This window comes from Chanos chanos, chromosome 12 (genome assembly GCF_902362185.1).
Source record: "Chanos chanos chromosome 12, fChaCha1.1, whole genome shotgun sequence".
NCBI classification, from domain to species: domain Eukaryota; kingdom Metazoa; phylum Chordata; class Actinopteri; order Gonorynchiformes; family Chanidae; genus Chanos; species Chanos chanos.
In genome coordinates, this window is record NC_044506.1 from 16,290,712 (window position 1) to 16,309,849 (window position 19,138).

The following is a 19,138-nucleotide window of genomic DNA, read 5'->3' on the forward strand; positions in this document are numbered from 1 at the left end:
AACTTTTATTGTAAGGGCGTATGTTGGCTACCCCTTGAAGCTGGTATGGATGCAGTGGTATATCACCAGATTACAAGAGGGAAGCAGTTTGACTGCCATAAGGTTATTACTGAATATCATAGCCAAACAAGGCCAAAACCAGCCTCTGAATTCTTACTGATCTCTTGACTTGCCTTTGGCTTGTCAGACAAGATCCCTATTTTTGGGTCACAGAGACATTTCAGGTTCAAATTTGCCAATAATCATCACCATGAACTGTGTACAAATGTGCCAGAGGGACACGTATTATTCATCGTCTGTTTGACCTTGCATTTTCAAAGTTCTAAAATATGTCAAACAGAGTAAACATGACTTTGCAGAGCCATGTGTTGAATTTTCACAATAATGTCAATATGGGGAATTAAATAAGAAAAAGGGGGCTGTGTTTTTGGATTAGTGGTACAAGGTATAGGTCTCGCTAAACTTTTACTTGTGGTGGTAATGACATTTTTGTGATCAAAGTAAACTTTAGTATTAACTTACAATGAACTTTACTATTAACTATTATAAAACACACAGACTTTGTGATAACCCTTTTATTTTGTTCAAAGTTCAAAGTTTCTTTTACTACCACATGACTAGGCTGGTGGAATTAATTCCAGTACCGAGTACAGGAATGGCTGTAAGAATATACCATATACAACACCAGTACAAACATAAGAACATGACATAAGTGCAAACATAAGGACATAAGTGCAAAAAGACAAAACATACCGTACATGACCCCACATATCATACAATCAGTCTGACTTCTGTGTAGTTAGCAACTGTACGGCTTCGGAGAAGAAACTCTGGTTAAGGTGTTCTGTTCTGCCTCCGAGTGACCTATACCTTCTGCCTGAGGGGAGACACTGAAAAAGATGGTGAGCTGGGTGGAGAGGGTCATTCGTGATCTCGATTGCTTGTGAGACGGTGCTTTGTGTGTATATGGAGTGCCATGTGGGGAGCTTGCAGCCTATGGTCATTGATGCTCTGGTGATAATTCTGTCCATTTTCTTTACTGTGCGTTTAGATGTGTTTCCATACCAGATAGTAGCCAGAAGTGCCAGGATGCTCTGGATTATGACTGTGTAAAATTGGACCAGTAGACTCTGCCTGACTCTGTGTTTTTTGAGTTGTCTCAGGAAGTAGAGTCTCTGTTGGGTTTTTTTGCATTGGATGGTTGGCGTTGAAGTCCCATTTCAGGTTATTGCTGATGTGTGTGCCAAGGAACTTGAAGCAGTCGGTTATTGTAATTAGTTGGCTGTTGATGAGGATAGGTGCTTTTATTGATTGTTTTGTTCTGAAGCTGATGATCATTTCAGTAGTCTGTTTTTCATTCGGGACAAGGTCATTTTCCCTGCGCCAGTTAACTGACTTCTCAACCTCCAGCCTGTAGGAGGTTAGTGTTAATTATTACACATTTTTAAAATTTAGTCATGGTCCTAGTCTTTTGGCTAAAATGTTCCTTAAATTTAGTCAGATATTAGTCATGGCATATTGATTCAATTTAGTCAATAACTCACTGACTAAAATGGTAAATAATAATATCATTTTAGTTGATGAAATTATATTCGCCTAATTGTAATAATTCTTTAGCTATAGATTAGAACTAGAGATGAGATGCATTTCCACTAGAAAATGCGAATGTGATTGTGCTGCATCATTAGTGTTTGATTCATACTGGTATGAGCTTTCTATTCGCTTCACGGAGCAAAAGTCCATTGAATCCAACCATCAACTGCCACTCTGTGCAATCCCTCGCATACCACTAGAAACCTAAGAGTTTCCCCATTCCCCTGTGATTGGACCGTTTAAATCATCCTTGCTCTTTCTAAAATGTTTTAGGATATAAATGTTGTTGTTTCATCATATTTTCGTCAATAATATAATGAAATCAAATTTACTTCTTATATCGTCATGGTACAGTGTTTCCTCTAGTTGTTGTCATCGTTGACTACATTAGAAATCCCCTCGTCAATGAATATTTTCATCATTAATTTCGTTGACGAGATTAACACTGTAAGTAGTTTCATTGTGTTCCAAGATCAGTCCTATGGTTGTGGTGTGGTCGCGTCGGCATATTTCTGATGGAGTTTGATGTTGAACTAAAGTCATTAGTGAAGAGGGAGAGGAGCAACGAGGACAGAACACATCCCTGTGGCACCCTGTGCTGGTGGTGAGGGGGTGGGAAGTGATGCTGTCGAGTCTGACAACTTGGCTCCTGTCCTTCAAAAAATCCAGAATCCAGAGGCACAGTGAGGTGTTAATGTTTTCCCTGATATGTGATGTTATATTATGACAACCATTAATATTTCACACTATAAACTATAAGACTTTATTCCCGATCTCACAGCATGTGAGAAATGTCCATCTTGATCTTTATTGTCTGGAGCCGAGGCATGTGTAACATATAGGGAGAAATGTTCATTCATAACCTGACTGATCATAAGATGGGGGAAAAAAAACAGATAGCTTGCTCTATATGTCCAATTAAAATTTATTTCCTGTGAATGCCGCTCAACAATGGCTTGTTCTCTGTTTAGATTTGGGGTAAATTGACTGTTTACTGCAGATCAACAGGAAGGCTGAAATATTACTTCTTACACTTTGAGAATTTGTGTTTCAGCAGTACTCAAATACACAACATTGTCTGCGTCCTTACAACAAGAAAGCCAAATACCTCAACTAAGCACTTTTTTTTTCCCGCACAAGATTTTTTGAGTTTAGTGAGGGAAAAGGGAATTGGTCACAGTTTTATCATAAGGGATATTTGAAGGTGATATATAATATTGGTTATGAATCACCACATGTGACACACTGGACTGAAACAAGTAGATGAAGTTGCAGTGCAGATATTTGTCACAGCTGGCTGAGTAACAAATACAGAAAACATCCCCACTAGACAGATAGCGTCTACCATTGTGTGGGCAGATGACATATCTTTATTACCTTTACTCTGTTAACAATCAAACAGTCTTGTGATGACCTCCCACAATCATTTAAGGTTTTGATTATGTTGTTTTTGCATTGATGTCATACATTGTTGGAGTTTGATAGGAAAGTGGAACACAGTAGCTACATTGGTTTCATAAATATATTGTCCAAGTGTTGTTCTGTCGCTGACATTACTGTACTATTATATGTGGATCCCTCAGTGGTACTGATCATCGAGAAATTTCACCACTAATTATCCAGCCTTTTTCCCAATGAAGAGATTCGATACATGTGTTGAGCAAGTTGTTTACGATACTCAGGTCAAAACAGGCCAGGTCCAGCTACCGGCAAACAGATTACTGTAGAGAGGAATTTAATCATAGTCATAAAACAGGGAAAGATTAAGACACCAAGCAAACCAAAATGTCACAGGAAAGACAAACACTTGGTAATAAACGTCGGCACACGGCTTATCAATAAGAAGACAATCAAAGGCTCGGTAACACAGGGGAATGTGAGACTTTGCAGAGACAAAGGGGCAAACAGGGAGTCTAAAAACAGAGATAATGAGGTCAGATGGCATGGAAGACGTGTGCAATGATGAACTAAAAAATCAAATGAACAAAAAATCAGTAGTCTGGTGAAGATGGCCACTGACAGTTTGGACCACTGAGGGGTGGTAATGAAGTCGTGGCAACTTCGTTAAGGGGAGATAACTAAAGCGATGCAGTAACAGCTGGCTGGATGTTTTAATACACTTTTGCTTTTTTTTATGTTCCTTCGGCATATTCTTTTCAATGTTAATCAAAAAGGAAGAAAGTGGTAGGTATACAGTTTTGGGCAACAGTGAAAAGTTACTGATACCTCCTTGAGAAGATTTCACAACTTCTCTCACACTTGCTTTACCTTTGGAACTTTGATTTGTTCAAAATTTTGTTTCAACACAAAATAAAATGCATTTCTAAAGGTTCTGTTTCTTATGTACGTAAATGTGTCAAAGGGAACAAAATGATAGAAGTATTCTTATCTGCAATTCTGAAAACAACGCTGAAATGTCTTAATTTCAGCTTTATGCTATGACACTCTGACCCGTCCGCAGGACACATAATGTTTGAGGGACATCATTTCAAACTTCCGTGAGGTCCACCTGTGATCATTTTTATGAACCAGTTTCATCCCAGGGCAGCCATCTGTTTATATTGGTGCTTGTTCATTTTGAAAATACTCCCATGAAGACCACGGAGCAATCCGCAGAATTCTGTCGTATTTGTGAGAATGAATTGTGGATGGAGGCACAGAATTTTGGAGCAATTAAACTACAGATATTTTAAGGTCAGGATATTTTGGCGAAAAATTAAAAAATGTTTGAAGTTCTGGAGCGTTGTATGGTAAAAATAAAATCCATGATCTTGTACCTTCTGAAGGCACTGTATATGCTCTCATTTCCTACAGGTAGCATGTATTATATTTAATATTGTATTTATATTATATACTACATTATGTTTGATGTGCACATACAATAAATTTCAATTAAATGCAATGAGGCCTTGCATTTTCTTGCCTCTCTGTACTTGACATGCCTAAATTGGACATGTTTGCAGTATCAGAGCGCAGAAGTAGGTATACATATCAGTTTCAGACCAACGTGACAGAGAAGTTTGACCCTTTCTAGTGAACATTTTCAGAACACTATTCCATGAAAAAGGTAGAAGAGACAATTTCATACAAACAAAATGAGGCAAAATATGGCACTTGGAAATGCTTTATTTTCTGAATCATCAAGATGCAATACATCACAATATAAGATTAGTGTTCAAGTGCTCAAGTGAATGATCAAATAAATCACAAAATAAAGTCTTCTGAAATTAATAAGTTTTTCATACATTCGGAGTGGGTTAGTGCACATCTTATTTTGCTTTTATTAATTGTAAACATATGTTTCCTACTGTTTAGATTTAAAGGAGCTGATCCAGATAACACCAAACCTCCAAAATTCTCAGGAATATTTGTCATCTTTCCAACATTGGCTCCAAAAGGCAAGACAACAGAAATTCATAAAACTAATTTTTCTGTATAACATGACCACCCTGAGTCTTGCTGTCCATGACCCAGTGCAGGTACATAATGGTTCTTCCTCTGGTTCTGTGTCACTCAGGGGACACAAAGGGACAGCAGCTTCTCTCACTCAGATGGAGCTACTCCTAAAGTGACCAAAACAAAACAAAAACACAATCAAAAACCCCCCCCTCTCTCTCTCTCTCTCTCTATGCTTGTGTGTGAGTGTATGCATGTGCACTTGTGTGTGAGTGTGTGTGCGTGTGTATGTGTGTGTGCCCTGTTTTGCTAACCAATCAGGTGACATTTCCTCAGGTGATTGAAAGTCATAAGTTGGATGACAGAGAAATGCATGGGTTGTGGCAACGTAATTGTTACCACAAGAGCAAAGACGGTAAGAATAAAATAAACTTCCATTTACAATAACACTAGAACGATTACAAAAATTTGTGAGCAATAAGTGATTAAGGTGGTTCTGTGAATGACATCACTGTTTTGCTCTGTTGCATTTGGTTACCTCAGTGGTCTCCACCCTCTGGGAGGGTAGACGTGGGGAGGCAAGCAGACTGAAACCTCCTCTCCGACAGTAAGTGGATGTAGGGTCACACTGGTAACCGTGGGGACAGCAGTGGACTCCATCCCTACAGCAGGAACCCTATTGGATGAACAATAAATAAATAAATAAACAAACAAACAAACACTCTTTCTTAATGTTCACTGACAACACAGGATTCAGATGCACAGGTTTTTAAAGAGTAACTTAAATATTATCCCAAATAACTGTAAAACAGTTTTATGAATGAAAAGGTATCACATGGCTGCCTTTCATGTTTTATGAGATGATTATGGAAAGTGTTAGAAATGTTTGTAATGATTTATCAGTGCACAATTTTTATTTTAGGCGGTCCAAACTCTTACTGAGAATCTCAGGTTCTGCTCTCATTAAGTTTTTTTTTTTTTTTTTTAAGTTTACTTTATTTGTCCACACAATGTGGAAATTTGACCTCTGCATTTGTCCCATCCAAGGTAGTGATGATGAACACACAAGCACACACACACACACACACACCCGAAGCAGTGGGCTGCCGCAGCGCAGTGCCCGGGGAGCAGTGCCCTGCTCAAGGACACCTCAGCCGTGCATATTGCGGGAGGGGAAAGCACCGCTCATTCACCCCCCACCACCTGCATTTTTCTGCCGGTTCTGGGACTCGAACCGGCAACCTTTCGGCGCCAATCTCTCTAGCCTTTAGGCCACGGCTGCCTCTTTACATACTGTAGCAGTAAAAGTCCAGACACACTCACCATCGAGTATGGACAGCAGTACCATTGTCCATAAGGACTCTTACAGCATGTTGTGCGATCTGGGCAGACAGTGTAGCTGTCACAGTAGACCACCGACACAGAGACGCTCTCGGAGCCGACAGCAGCTGAGCGGAGGGTCTCGGGCTCTTTTGCAGGTACCTGCCTCAGCAGAGGACCTTTGAAAAACGGCAGTCCCGCTTTGTCACACTGGCCCGTCGATAGGTTGCAGATGTAGCCTTCTGGGCAGCAGTGCTTCTCATCAGCACAGCAAACAGCCTGGGACACAAATGCATATCAAGCACGCTCAAAATCAAAATAGGCTGAGGATACAAACCTAGGCTTGGACAAGTGCTGATTGTGGCTTTCTCTGCAGAAAAATACAACTTAAGTTTATGGAGGAACATTAAATGGAGACCGTTGTGAACAGTCAGTTGTTATTTGGGCAGTTATTTCATTCAGGTTTTTCTCTTTCCAGAATATTCGTTAGTGACAATGAATATGTTTTAGAAAATCTTGGTTTTAATGTTAAGTTAAAGTCCAACCCCATGATTCAAAATAATTCTCTGAGGAACTTTCTATCGGTTTTGTGTGTGAATTGGATTTGTCTGCTTTATGGCTGTCGCCTTTCTCACCACTAGAGGGCAGAGGCACACAAGGTCAGGTGACTTTTAGTCAGGTGTCTTTAATCAGGTGACATTTCCTCAGGTGATTGAAAGTCATAGGTTGGATGACAGAGAAATGCATGGGTTGTGGCAATGTAATTTTTACCACAAGAGCAAAGACAGTAAGAATAAAATAAACTTCCATTCACAATAACACTAGAACAATTACAAAACTGCATGTCAAATGACATACTTAACTGTAGTTTACTCTAGGTGCATATAACTTGAGTACTACAACTGCTACAGCAGCCATTAGACATGTATTCAACTGTATTTATTTCTGCCATTAAAATAACCAGAAAAACCATTCATGTGCACTTACCTGAACTGCCACATTAGAAAAATGTAAAAAAAAAAAAAAAAAAATCCTGTACAGCATAGAGCGGCTAAAGAAAACGGCATTAGTCCATAGAATAGCTGTTATGTACCCATTTGATCACTTTTATTTTCTCTCACTTTTCCTGATGTTCTACCATTGAGAGCTTGACATTCAAAATATTAAAAATGTAACTCACATGGGGTGCAGGGCAGCATCCATAACCAGACTGAGTTTTGCAGCAGGTGTAGTCATCTGGACATTCATTTCCATCAGGACAGACCGTGCTGCTGGTAACCAGTCCAACCATCAGCAACATCACCACAGCGATCATCTGTGAGAGGAGAGAAAACAAGAAGACATGAGAGAAAAGAGAGAAAAAGGAGATAAAGACATGTCATAACCTCAGGTACCACCTGCTCTGAAATTGATGCTTTTTATTTCTATGCTCATGTAATGTTTGTTTTCTAAGTACGAATGTCCTTTAAATTATACATTCATTTAGATTTTCACGCTCACCTTCATGATCTTGTCTGTTACTGGAGCGATAGTGTAGTACAGTGGTTCCACTCAGAGCTCTGCGCGGTCTGTAATTCAGCTCAAACAAACTTCAGCGTATCCTTTTATGATACCATATTACTTCCCCATGTCAATTATGGAACAAGTTCCGGACATACACCTAGACGTACACCTACCGACAGACGATGAACAGAGTGTTTGTAGGGCAAGAGGTGTGGTTAGTGAACAATTTCATATAGTGTGAACAATGTCACGCCCCTGATTACGTCTGTAAAGTTAGCTTATCTGTCTCTGATTGCTTCATTCTGCATGTAAAGGGAAACTTGCACCCTGTTCACCTTTTAGTCAGCATTGTCTCGACTGACAGTGCTCACATGATTGTATGAATCATCATCTTAAATAGGCTTTTGGCCCCTAATTTCAGCTCAGGTGTTCTTCTCAACTCACTTGTATTTCTCTTCAAAATTCAGTCTGGACATAAATGTCAGCACAACATATGTTTGTTGATTCAGAAATGTGTAAAACAAAAGGTAAAAGATAAGTGAATGTGTCATGATGTACGGTTTATACAAACGCAGAAATTGAAATATGGAATATCTAGGCTTACGTTCAGTTGAGCCAGTCCCTTGGCAGTGCAGAACTGTGAGATTGAAATACAATGTGGTTGTCAGTCGCAATACCATACTACTAATCACTTATAAATGAATGAGTAAATCTCTGAACAAATTAAGGCAAACTTCAGTACGTCAACTAAGGCAATACAGTCCGTATTCACGGGGGATTGGTTCCAGGCCCCCCCTGCGGATACCAAAATCCAGATGCTCAAGTCCCTTGTATAAAATGGCGCAGTATTTGCATATAACTTATGCACATCCTCCCGTATACTTTAAATAATCTCTACATTACTTATAATGCCTAATACAATGTAAATGCTACGTGAATAATTGTTCTACTGTATTGTTTAGGTAATAATGACAAGGGAAAAAAAACTCTACATGTTCAGTGTAGACGTAACCATGGTACACCTCACTGCATAGTATGCATGTAGAGGTGTGAATGAACAGCACTCTCTCCTGCCTCAGTATGCACGGCTGAAGTGCCCTTGAGTAAGGCACCTAACCCTGAAATGCTCCCCAGGTGCTGCAGCTGTGTGTGTGTGTGTGTGTGTGTGTGTGTGTGTGTGTGTGTGTGTATGCTCACGGCCCCTTGTGTGTGTCTGTGCTCACTTGCTCACCGCTCTTAGTGTGTGTATGTGTGTGCATGTGTGCATGTGTGTTCACCGCTCTCGCAGATGGGTCAAAATGTAGAGGTCAAATTTCCCCGTTGTGTGAATACATATGGGGATTACACTAAACCACAGAAACTGGTCTGTTGCAAAATGCACTGCATCATATGATGTGGTCTAAAGAAGGTCTGTTCATATAAGCCTCTTCAAAGAGACATGGTACCAAAGATTGTTTGCAAAACAATATGTAACTTCGAGTCCATTATATCTTTAACTATGCATTGGTTGTTTGTACAATACTTATGACAATGTGATCTTCAGTCGTAAATACGACTGTGACTGCATTGCCTGCATAAAGCCTTAAAGAAAATTTAATCCAGCTGTACAAAAATATGGACAAATAACTAATTTTACGTCGTGTTATCTGTATCTTTATTGTGTTTTAGATTGTTTTTACTGCTCTGTGCAGATACACAACAATTAGATTTCATGTAAAACAAACATAGTGTTTGTTTATTGTTTTGCTCGTTCATGTTGTGGGCATACGAGCAATTAGATTTCACTTATTGATGAAACCGGAAGAACTTGAAAACTGAGGAATATTGCTCCTCCTAATCCTCCTATATTGCTTTTTTTTATCGAGTCCCACGCAGAGTAACACGAGGAATATAAATTCAGAATAATCGATGGTTTACGTTACAGTCATTCAGTGTGAACAGGGCTGTAAACATCTTATGTTTCAGATATTAAAAAGTATATGCAGACTGATTTGTGGAACTTCTCTCGCCAAAGCTCTCTCAGCATTACCATGATGAAGTTTTTTGGCGCACGTGTCCCAGGTGTCTTTTTTTCGCCATCTCTAAAGTGAGTCAAGAGATGATGTTGTGCAGCCTACACGTGAACACAGGAGGTTGTGAATTGCTAAATACCGAGAAGTTTTTTTCTGGCCTCTGGTGCCAGCGCGCGTTGCGTAGGCTTGCGCACAAGGCTGTGGTGCGAAGCGCCTCACATAAACAATTTATGGGTGACACGCACGTGCAGCGGCTGGCCATCTTCAAAACGTACAAAAGCACGTTAACAGCATGAAACAAAAGAGATCGTCCATGTTGCAACTGCAAATGCATATTCTGCCTGAGAAAGCCATCGGGACTTGACTCTGTCCAACTGGATTATTTTCGCAGTTAATCTTTACTTCCTTAGTGCTGATCCAGACCATAGCTCACCAGTGAGTTACATGGCTTCATCTGTCTTTCTTGGCTCAGCCAAAAGGCTATATGTACTCAGAAGGGTATGGGTTCAACATACCATTCATTAATTACCTATTCTGTAAGTTGAACGCATCAAAGAAGTTTGATTGTCCCTGACGTCTGGGTACATTGACAGACGAATAGGTTCTAGGTGATGTTTCATCTTGAAGCTGAAGTTAGTAGTCATGAAAGAAGAGCCCAGTGTTAATGCATATTTCAACACCTTTCAATTGACCTTTGAAGCACTTTGAGTTTATGATTAGACAAGCCCTTGTCAAAGTCAGTGAGAACTTAAAACTAAAAAAAAAAAAGAGAGAGAGTATTAAAAATCAAAGGAACAGTTCAAACCGAGAAAGTTTAAGGGGAACCATTTCCCCTCGGAAAAGCAAACTCAAAGTGATGATGTCCATTTTTTCTCTTCGTTAAACCTCTTCATCGTCCTTCTGAGTTCAAGCTGTCAGTTCAATGTGATCCAAAATCAAATGGCCCTCACTGTCAGTTTCCAAGTATCAATAGTCAACAGCTTTCTGACTGACTATGCAAAGAATGCAAACTGACCAAGTTGACAAACCTCTCAGGATAATAAACAACAGCTACACAGAATGACGAAAGTAGGGGGGTGTATGCTACTAACTTCAGCATGAGAAACAGATTCACGGACAAGTATTCACATGTATGTGACAAACTGAATTTGGCATGTAGGCAAAGAAAAACATCTGTCCTACGTGAAGCTTGCGCTGCTCTGAAGACCCACCGGCCAGATTTCGTAAACAGATTTAGAGAGAAAGCACACTCTGTTTTACATCTCGCTGAGAGATGTGCCAATGCACAGGCAGTCTGAACATTAAGACAAAAAGTAAACTAAGCATTGCCTACTGTGACCTCATTTAAACTTAATGCCTTCCAGTTTACACAGAAAAACCTTGCAGTGATCAACAAATGACCTAAATTAAAGCATGGTAAATGATGACTAAAATAGCTTTGTGATGTTTTGTTAATCAGTCCTGTATACAGTTTATGAACACAGGGGGAATATGCTGCCAAAAGGTACCAAAATCAATCCAAAATTGACTGAGTGACAGATTGACACCAAAAAAAATCAGAGAGACTGGATTGTCTCCGTTTGCCCCTTTTTCAGACAAAAAATTCAAGACACACTCAAGATGAGCTTTGTCTTACATTAATTACTCTGCTCTGATACAAAATACGAAATACAAAAACCCTACTTATTTCTACTCTGCTCTGATACGAAATACAGAAACCTTCTTATTTCAAGTGTCACTCCATCTCTGAGTGGAACATGTTCTTTATGCATAATTAATCCTTTTACTCAAGATTGTCATTTTAGTCATTGAAGCCTCACCTTTTTACTTCATTAACTAAATTGCTTTGTGGAAATCAGGGAATACCCTTATCCCAACTTACCTCTTCATACCAATGTCCCCTTGAGTAGGAAATATGCTGAAATCAATGTTTGTCCCAGAGTGAAAATATAGATGAGTGTTTTTGTGCTTGTTAAATGTCTGAGTAGAACAGTCATGATGCAGAGTTCCACCAGACATTGCATTGTTACATTTCCTTTAGCTCAGAATACCCTTCAGTCTCCTGAATTTGGCATCTGAATGTAAATTATGAGTTCATGTGCATGAATTGTGAGGATCTGATAAAACACTACGTCGGCTTTCCTCAGGTTTGTCTTGTTTGGGTCAGCCTAGATGGTTTCTGTGAAGGACAGCAGTGAAACGAGTGGGTGGAAGCACTTGGGCATGGAGACGCCGGCCCTCAGATTGATGCCATTTCTAATCTTATTTGATTAGCGTGGTTAGCTTGCAGGACGGAGTAGCAGCAGCTCCCCGCTGTGCCGAGGCCTCTTCCAACTGTTTTTTGCACACAGAGCACGATTTTCAGTTAGCCCGGGAGAAACGAAGCCACAGCTTCGCTCACGGACTGAAGGATGAGCCAGACTCGGGGGGGGGGGGGGGGGGGGGGGGGGGGGGGGGGGGGGGGGGGGGGGGGGGGGGGGGGGGGGGGGGGGGGGCGGGCTGAAGATGAGTGAATTATTCATCCAAAACCTTCTTCTGTTCGTCCTCTCCGTAATGCGTAATTGCCCTTTCATGTTCATATTCACTTCTGATGAATCCTCTGACGCTCATTTCTACCTTTCCTCCGCTTTGGGAAGAGATCACGACATAAACATAAAACCGCATGCGTACTGTGTAACACATTTATAAGCAAGACGTAACGCTCCGATAGGTAAATGAGCAAAAAAATGAGCAAAGGATGAACTCTTCCCCTCGCTACTAAATGTTAGTGTAATATATTTGGTTTTCAGCTGCTACCGCTTCAAGGATTGATTAGTTTGTTAAATAAAATCTTTGTGTTGTGGTATTGTCTATTAAGACAATAAGGTTCATAAAACCTTTCTTGACTGTCGTTTATGGAATCATAGGGCCGCCGTCGTTTTATGTGTGATTTACGACGCTAAATTAGAATTACCAAGAGTGTCAGTAGATGAACAGTAACGGCATGATTCAAAGTAACCTCAATAAATCAAACTTGAACGCCGACATCCGATTCTCTAGCTCAGGTGAGAACATAAATATGTGTTTTGTGTATTTTAAGAATACACATTTAAGTTTCCTCCCCGCATATACCGATTCAAACCCGAGAGAGAACTCCAGACAGTCGCTGATGTTACACTCTGTTCAGTAATGCTGTTAAGAGGGGAAGTGTTCAGGGCATTTGTGCAGTCTCTTGACTCTCACCAGCTTGTGCCACAACCTTACTGTCTGGTGCTTAGCACAGTTATGGGTCGCTAGAGGAGTAATAGCCAGAGCATTTCTCCCTGGAGGAGGATTAATGGTGTGGATCTGTGACCTGGCCAAGGTTTCAGTGAAGCACAGAGAAGGCTGGGTGCCTTTAATGATCGGGTAATAGACTCAGATCCCACTGCAGGCCTGGGAAGTCATTCACTCACATCTGAGGTCAGCACGCTACCATACCACACCCTGAGGGACAAGTGCTGGCATACAGTTGGAGGCGACATCTTCGCTATCTGCTCTGTGTGTGTGTGTGTGTGTGTGTGTGTGAGTGAGCGAGCGAGAAACCCAGTCCTCAAGTCCTTGGGGTGTACATATGTGGAACATGTAAATGTTCCATGCTTGTGTTCCAAAATAGACCTTACAAAGTGCATAACTTTATACTATGAATAACATGTCCTTAACATACCCCTCTCAGGGGGAATAGTGCATTCTATGGTGTGAGTGTATTCTGTTGCTCAGAACACATGCTCTGTATTACCCCCCTCCCCTCCCCCACACACACACACACACACACACACACACACACACACACACAGGTATTCTGTGAAGCATTCGGTACAATGTACAATGATATGATCTATGTTAAAGAGGAAAATGTTCTCCCAAATGCTCAGGCATGTAATAAGAAAAACCAGGAGCCGAATCTTGCAATGCACAGTTCTCCTCCTTTATCTGCTCCCTCAACTTCACTGCTCACAATCACATACCTGCATTCCACTACTCACACACACACACACACACACACACAGAGACAGACACACACACACACACACACAGAGAGACAGACAACCAGACAACTGAGCTCACACATGCATGTTACATGCATAATGTTTAACAGAAATGCAGTAACCCACATGATCAGACTGATTTGGGAGAGTATGGAGACTACAGTAGTGATGGAGCGAGTTATGTCACACACAGCTAAAAGGAGGACATCCTGAGGTGCTCATTTAATCAATCTTTAATGTAAACAGCAGGATGTGGGAATTAAACCTATAACATCTGAGGGGGGAAATCAAATAAAAATCTTACTAAATACAATAACCATAATCTTTTTTCAGTTAAATTAAATAAAACATAAGTTTTCAAATTGATGATGGTCCTGAAAAAAAAAACCAAACAAACAAAAACAAAATATAAACAAAAATAAAATCCCTTACCTAATCCCATAACCGACACACACAGACACAAAATAAAATCGTATAATACTGAGTACTTGGCAGCAATCACAAATATCACTAAATTTACACCAACTTACAAAACAGAAGCTCAATATTGCTTTGGAATGTTACAGCAGTCTAACAAGAGCCTGGTTGGTGTTGAGTGAGGAAAGGAGGCAAGTTCTGCAAAGCTTGTAACATCACCATACCGGCTGTGCCAATTTAGGAGTAAGACAACTCAAGAGATGTTCTTAGAGTAAGACACAGGAGGTTAGATTTTTTTGTACGACATTGCCAGGTTTGTTTTAACAGTCTACAGTTATGTGGCGAGATACTTTGAGACACCGGTAAACGCACACTTGGACGACGCTAGCCTTTGTTTTCCCCCCGTGTTTTGTGACTTTAGCTGCCGCTAGCAGAAGTGTGAGGCGCGCACCGCTGTGAGTGCTAAAAGCTTTAGGTTCCCAGGAAACTCTTCAACTACTCTGTAGAGGACGGTTATCCAACATCCAACAACAAAAACCAACCGAAACAGAACTAGGTCGACCGAGCTTTGAATAGAGCGCGTTTCTACGAGAGACCAAAAAAAAAAAAAAAAAGGCAGGAGACAATGTGCTTCTGTCAAGATGCGAGAAGCTTCAGAGCGAAGACGGCAGACACTTGTAAAACGAAGGCCGAAAGTTTAGGTAGGACCTGAGGACCTCTTTGTTTGTTTGTTTGTTTGTGGCATCTCTGTTGCTCTTTTTTTTTCCTTTTTTTTTTTTTTTTTTTTTTGCACTGATGTAAAGATTCAGTGGCGTGGAAGTTAAGCAAACCTATCAAGATGCGATTCTTTAAAAAGGGGATTTAGCATGTACAGCAAGAAAAAAAAAAGAAAGAAAATTGGATCCATTTTTTTTTGTTGTTTCTCAATCATTTTGTTTGTTTGTTTTCCAGTATGCATTAGAGGAAAAACAAAAAAAAACCACTTGGTCCAGTGAGGGTGTTAATTGCAGTCATACACAAAGTCATAGTTGCTGGGCTCTTTGGGAATGGGGGGCGGAGCCTCAGGTATCTGGATGTTCTCAAGATCCAAAAGGCGGAGCTTCATCTCCATGCTGAGTAGAGTGTCCAAATCTGACTTGGTGAAGTCACTGGTCATCTCCTTCCCCAATAGAGCATTCAGCCCATCTGTCCATATGCAGTACTGAAAAACATCCAGATGGAGAACAGGTTGCGACCATAACCCCTTAAACAGCATGTTTCCATGGGACCCCGGATACAGAAATTCTACCGTATTTCCAATTATTTCTGAAGTCGCCATGGTATGGTATTATTTGTTACCTATGTAGTTATAATTCAAATGCCCAAATAAATCCTTTTTACGGTCAAGAGATTCTTGCATCCAAAGTGAAATAAAAGCAAGTATATGTGTATTCTTGGGGGAAGAAACTGAAGGGATTTTGAACTAAACTGAATTATTTAAAATATTATCTGAGAGTGTCCGACTCTCGTGACGGCTGCTCTGTAAGCTTTTGTCTTATTTGGCGATCCTCTGATCACAGATGCTTACCTCATGCTTGTCAGGAGCGATGAAATTTAAGTACTCATCGGACTCGTAGAGGACAGAGAAGGCCAGCTCTAAGACTTCCTGCAAAAGAAGAGAAAGATGAGGAGGAATAAGAATAAGAATTAAAATGATGACAGACACACACACACACACACACACACACAATCAGACAGGAATGGGACTGCTGTGTTTGTGTGCTTCCTACCATGAGGTTTTTCTTACACGTTTCCTCTGCACATATTACCATGGCAGATGGCTGGTCTGTGGTGTGTGTGTGTGTGTGTGTGTGTGTGTGTGTGTCTTTTACTGCACGTGAGGGGGACAGACAAAGAAAAAAAAAAGCAACAGGACAACCCACAAAGGAACAGCTTAGACATGTGAAGAACAGAAAAAAAAAAGGACGTCATCCAAAGAAACAGAAGAAGGTCAGGTTACTTAAATAGAAATGACAATTTTGTCTTGAAAAAAAAAGAAAAAATTGTCACATATATCCCTGCCATAAAAAAAAAAAAAAAAAAAGATTCAAGAAGTCTACCAATGTAAATAGTTTTTTTGGCAGGCAGACAATAAAATGCTTTCATAACTTTATCAAACTTCCAGCAAAACAGTTTCCAAATATTTGTGCAAACATTTTACACAAAGGCCTGTTTGCTGAAATGCCTCTTTATGCCAGCGTGAAATGACTGTTATATTATATTAATTATATTAACTAAAAGGCCTGTCAGGACTGGATAACGGAACAGACTGCTACGCTGACAGACTGGCTCTCTTCAACAGGGCACTTTGCTGAGGTCTTGCCACGGTCCAGAGACTTTCCCCATCCTCTAGGTGAGTAATGAGCTAAAGCCCATCTATCGGCACACTCTCGCGGGCCTGAGCGCGGGTTTGGGAGAGAGCCCTCCCTCAGGTCTCTGCGGCCATTCTTTAAGACACGGCTCTATTGACAGGCTAATTAAGCGGTAGGCCGGGCAAACACAGTTGTCTTTTGTCTTCCCAAACGAAACCTACACACCTCAATCCGTCAGCGCCAGCGCGGCGGATGCGCCGAGCGATCGCTACGGAGACGGGACACGCCAAATACGGTCGCCTACCTGAATCAACAGCTCTTTCACCTATGAGATAATGTCTCCATTTCGGGGGGGGGGGGAAATGACAAAAAAAGGAGGCATATAGGGATCTATTTAGTCTGCAACATCAAAAGTCACTGCCTCAGTGGATCAAAGCGTTCCTGCAGGAGTGGGTGGAAGGTTCTGACAACTGTCACATGTTCTGTCTGAAGGTTTGATCTCCCGTTTTATTTCTATCTTTCTTTATTTATTTCCACAGCTCGTAAAGCCCATGGGAAAGGTGACTCTGGGGACGAGGTGACTTTTTTCATTAGTCTCACAACTACAGACAGGAAACGATTCAATCTAAACACGGCCCCTGATGTCTAACATGGGGCTCAATTTCTCGTTCTCTCTCTCTCTCACTCTCTCTCTCTCACACACACACACACACACACACACACACTCACTCACTCACTCACCTTATTCTGCTTGAGAGCACCCTTCTCTTTCATGTGAGGACAATCCTTCCCGGTGACGACAGCTTTGATATCTGCCACGGGAACTGCGGAGACCGGTGTGAGAAGATCAATAAGCAGTCAACAGCGTTCATACGTCTTCTCAGAGTAAGCACAGTTCAGTGTGACCCTGAGGCTGACGGCACTTACGTTTGTCCTGCAGTGAGTCGTGTGGCACCTCGCCCTGAGGGCTCTCCTCCAAATCTCCGTAGTGCAGGACTTTATGATTCGGCGACAAGCGACAGTACCAAAACTTATCTGTGGAGGGAAAAAAAAAACAAAAAACGAGGAGACTCAGTTTGAGGGCAAAGCTCGGTGACAAACGGTTGAGTCCTCCGTTTCACACCGTTCTATAGACAAGAGTAATGTAATGTTCAATAATGCATGAATAAATAGGATGGGTAGCATGCGGTGAGTGAGCAGGGGATGCAGTATACACATGCTCTTAAATCTTTCATTGTTGAAACAGCAAATGAACCAAGTGTCACAAACAAAGCAACATCATTTCAATAAAAACCAGAGGCATCAAAACCAATAAAATTGACCTGAAACAGACTTTGTCTGGTTTTCTATCACCTCAGATTCTCCATTTGTCTCTCTTTCTCTCTCTCTCTCTCTCTCTCTCTCTCTGTGTGTGTCAGTTTGTCCCTTACTGGACCACTGGCTGAGGCTTTTAGTGGTATGTTGTGACACCTTTCTCATACCTCATCCAAACAGTACCCAGGCTGGCGACAACCTGGCACTGCAAAAACACTTCATAAATTTGCTAGAGAGTGTTTGGTTGGCATGTGCCCACATGGCTCCATCCAATCCTTAACTGCCAGGAATAGGCTCTTGGCAGAGAAACGTAATGTTGTTCAACGTGAGGGGCTGAGAGTCGTGCAAGGCTTTTTTTTTGCTAAGCATGGAAAACTAGGAAAGAAGATTTTGATGGAAATAGATGGTTCATTAAGTGGTACTGTGACTGTGAGGCTTCCTTCTAGAAAAACTGATCCGACCACGGCTCAGCTTATCTATGAGAACAGTGCAGGGAACAGCAGAGGCAGCTGAACATCTGCCTATAGGAGCAGAATGTCACAATGCATATATGTCACTATCAGTTGAACATGCTGATCTCATGTATGTTCAATCAGTACATGCTCCCTTCCTTTAGTCTGGCTAGGTAACTGGTTGAGCACAGCAGAAGGCTCAAGTAAGAAGCAGTTTGCACACACACACACACACACTCTCTCTCTCTCTCTCACATATACACACGTATACACGCACAAGCACACACATGCACGCACACACACACACACACACACACACACATGCACTTCTCTGTTCCAACTACTGCTCAGCGTATCCATGAGAACAGTGCAGGGAACAGCAGAGGCAGCTGAACATCTGCCTATAGGAGCAGAATGTCACAATGCATATGTCACTATCAGCTGAACATGCTGATCTCATGTAGGTCCCAGCACACACGCACACACACATACACACACACAATCACTGACTTAATACATGCTACACATGTGACAACTGAACAAGGCTTCTAAAGACAGGTGGCACATTTGCTGAATTTCTGTAATTTTCTGCAAACGGAGGAATGACTGACGGAGAGAGATGGGAGGAGATTGGAAAGGAGGGGGGAGAGAAGAGAGGTCATTTCCTCTGAAGAGGGGTTTTGGTGAGTATAGGATGGTGAGATATGATTTGAGTGGAGCTCTTTAGGTAGACGTGCGGGGAGAAGAGAAGCAGAGTTGGGCTGAGTGATTAG

At 41.2% G+C, this 19,138-nt stretch overlaps 2 protein-coding genes across 3 annotated transcripts in view; both read right to left on the reverse strand.

The window, feature by feature from the left end:
- Positions 1–5,150: 5,150 nt before the first annotated feature.
- On the reverse strand, positions 5,151–7,815 carry LOC115824776 (progranulin-like). The gene is made up of 5 exons (XM_030788530.1): positions 7,810–7,815; positions 7,490–7,624; positions 6,313–6,588; positions 5,528–5,665; positions 5,151–5,156 (listed from the first exon to the last, which is right to left on the reverse strand). The coding sequence occupies exons 1-5, from the start codon at positions 7,813–7,815 to the stop codon at positions 5,151–5,153; spliced, it is 561 nt and encodes a 186-aa protein (XP_030644390.1).
- Positions 7,816–15,214: 7,399 nt separating this feature from the next.
- The window catches only part of elmo1 (engulfment and cell motility 1 (ced-12 homolog, C. elegans)), a 65,085-nt gene continuing 61,161 nt past the window's right edge, over positions 15,215–19,138 (reverse strand). For both annotated transcript variants that reach the window (XM_030788956.1, XM_030788957.1), the window contains 4 exons: positions 17,527–17,634; positions 17,341–17,423; positions 15,816–15,893; positions 15,215–15,449 (listed from right to left, as the gene is read on the reverse strand). In XM_030788956.1, the coding sequence (XP_030644816.1) occupies positions 15,249–15,449; positions 15,816–15,893; positions 17,341–17,423; positions 17,527–17,634 (470 nt within the window). In that variant the 3' untranslated portion in view covers positions 15,215–15,248. The remainder of the gene's footprint in view (positions 15,450–15,815; positions 15,894–17,340; positions 17,424–17,526; positions 17,635–19,138) is intronic.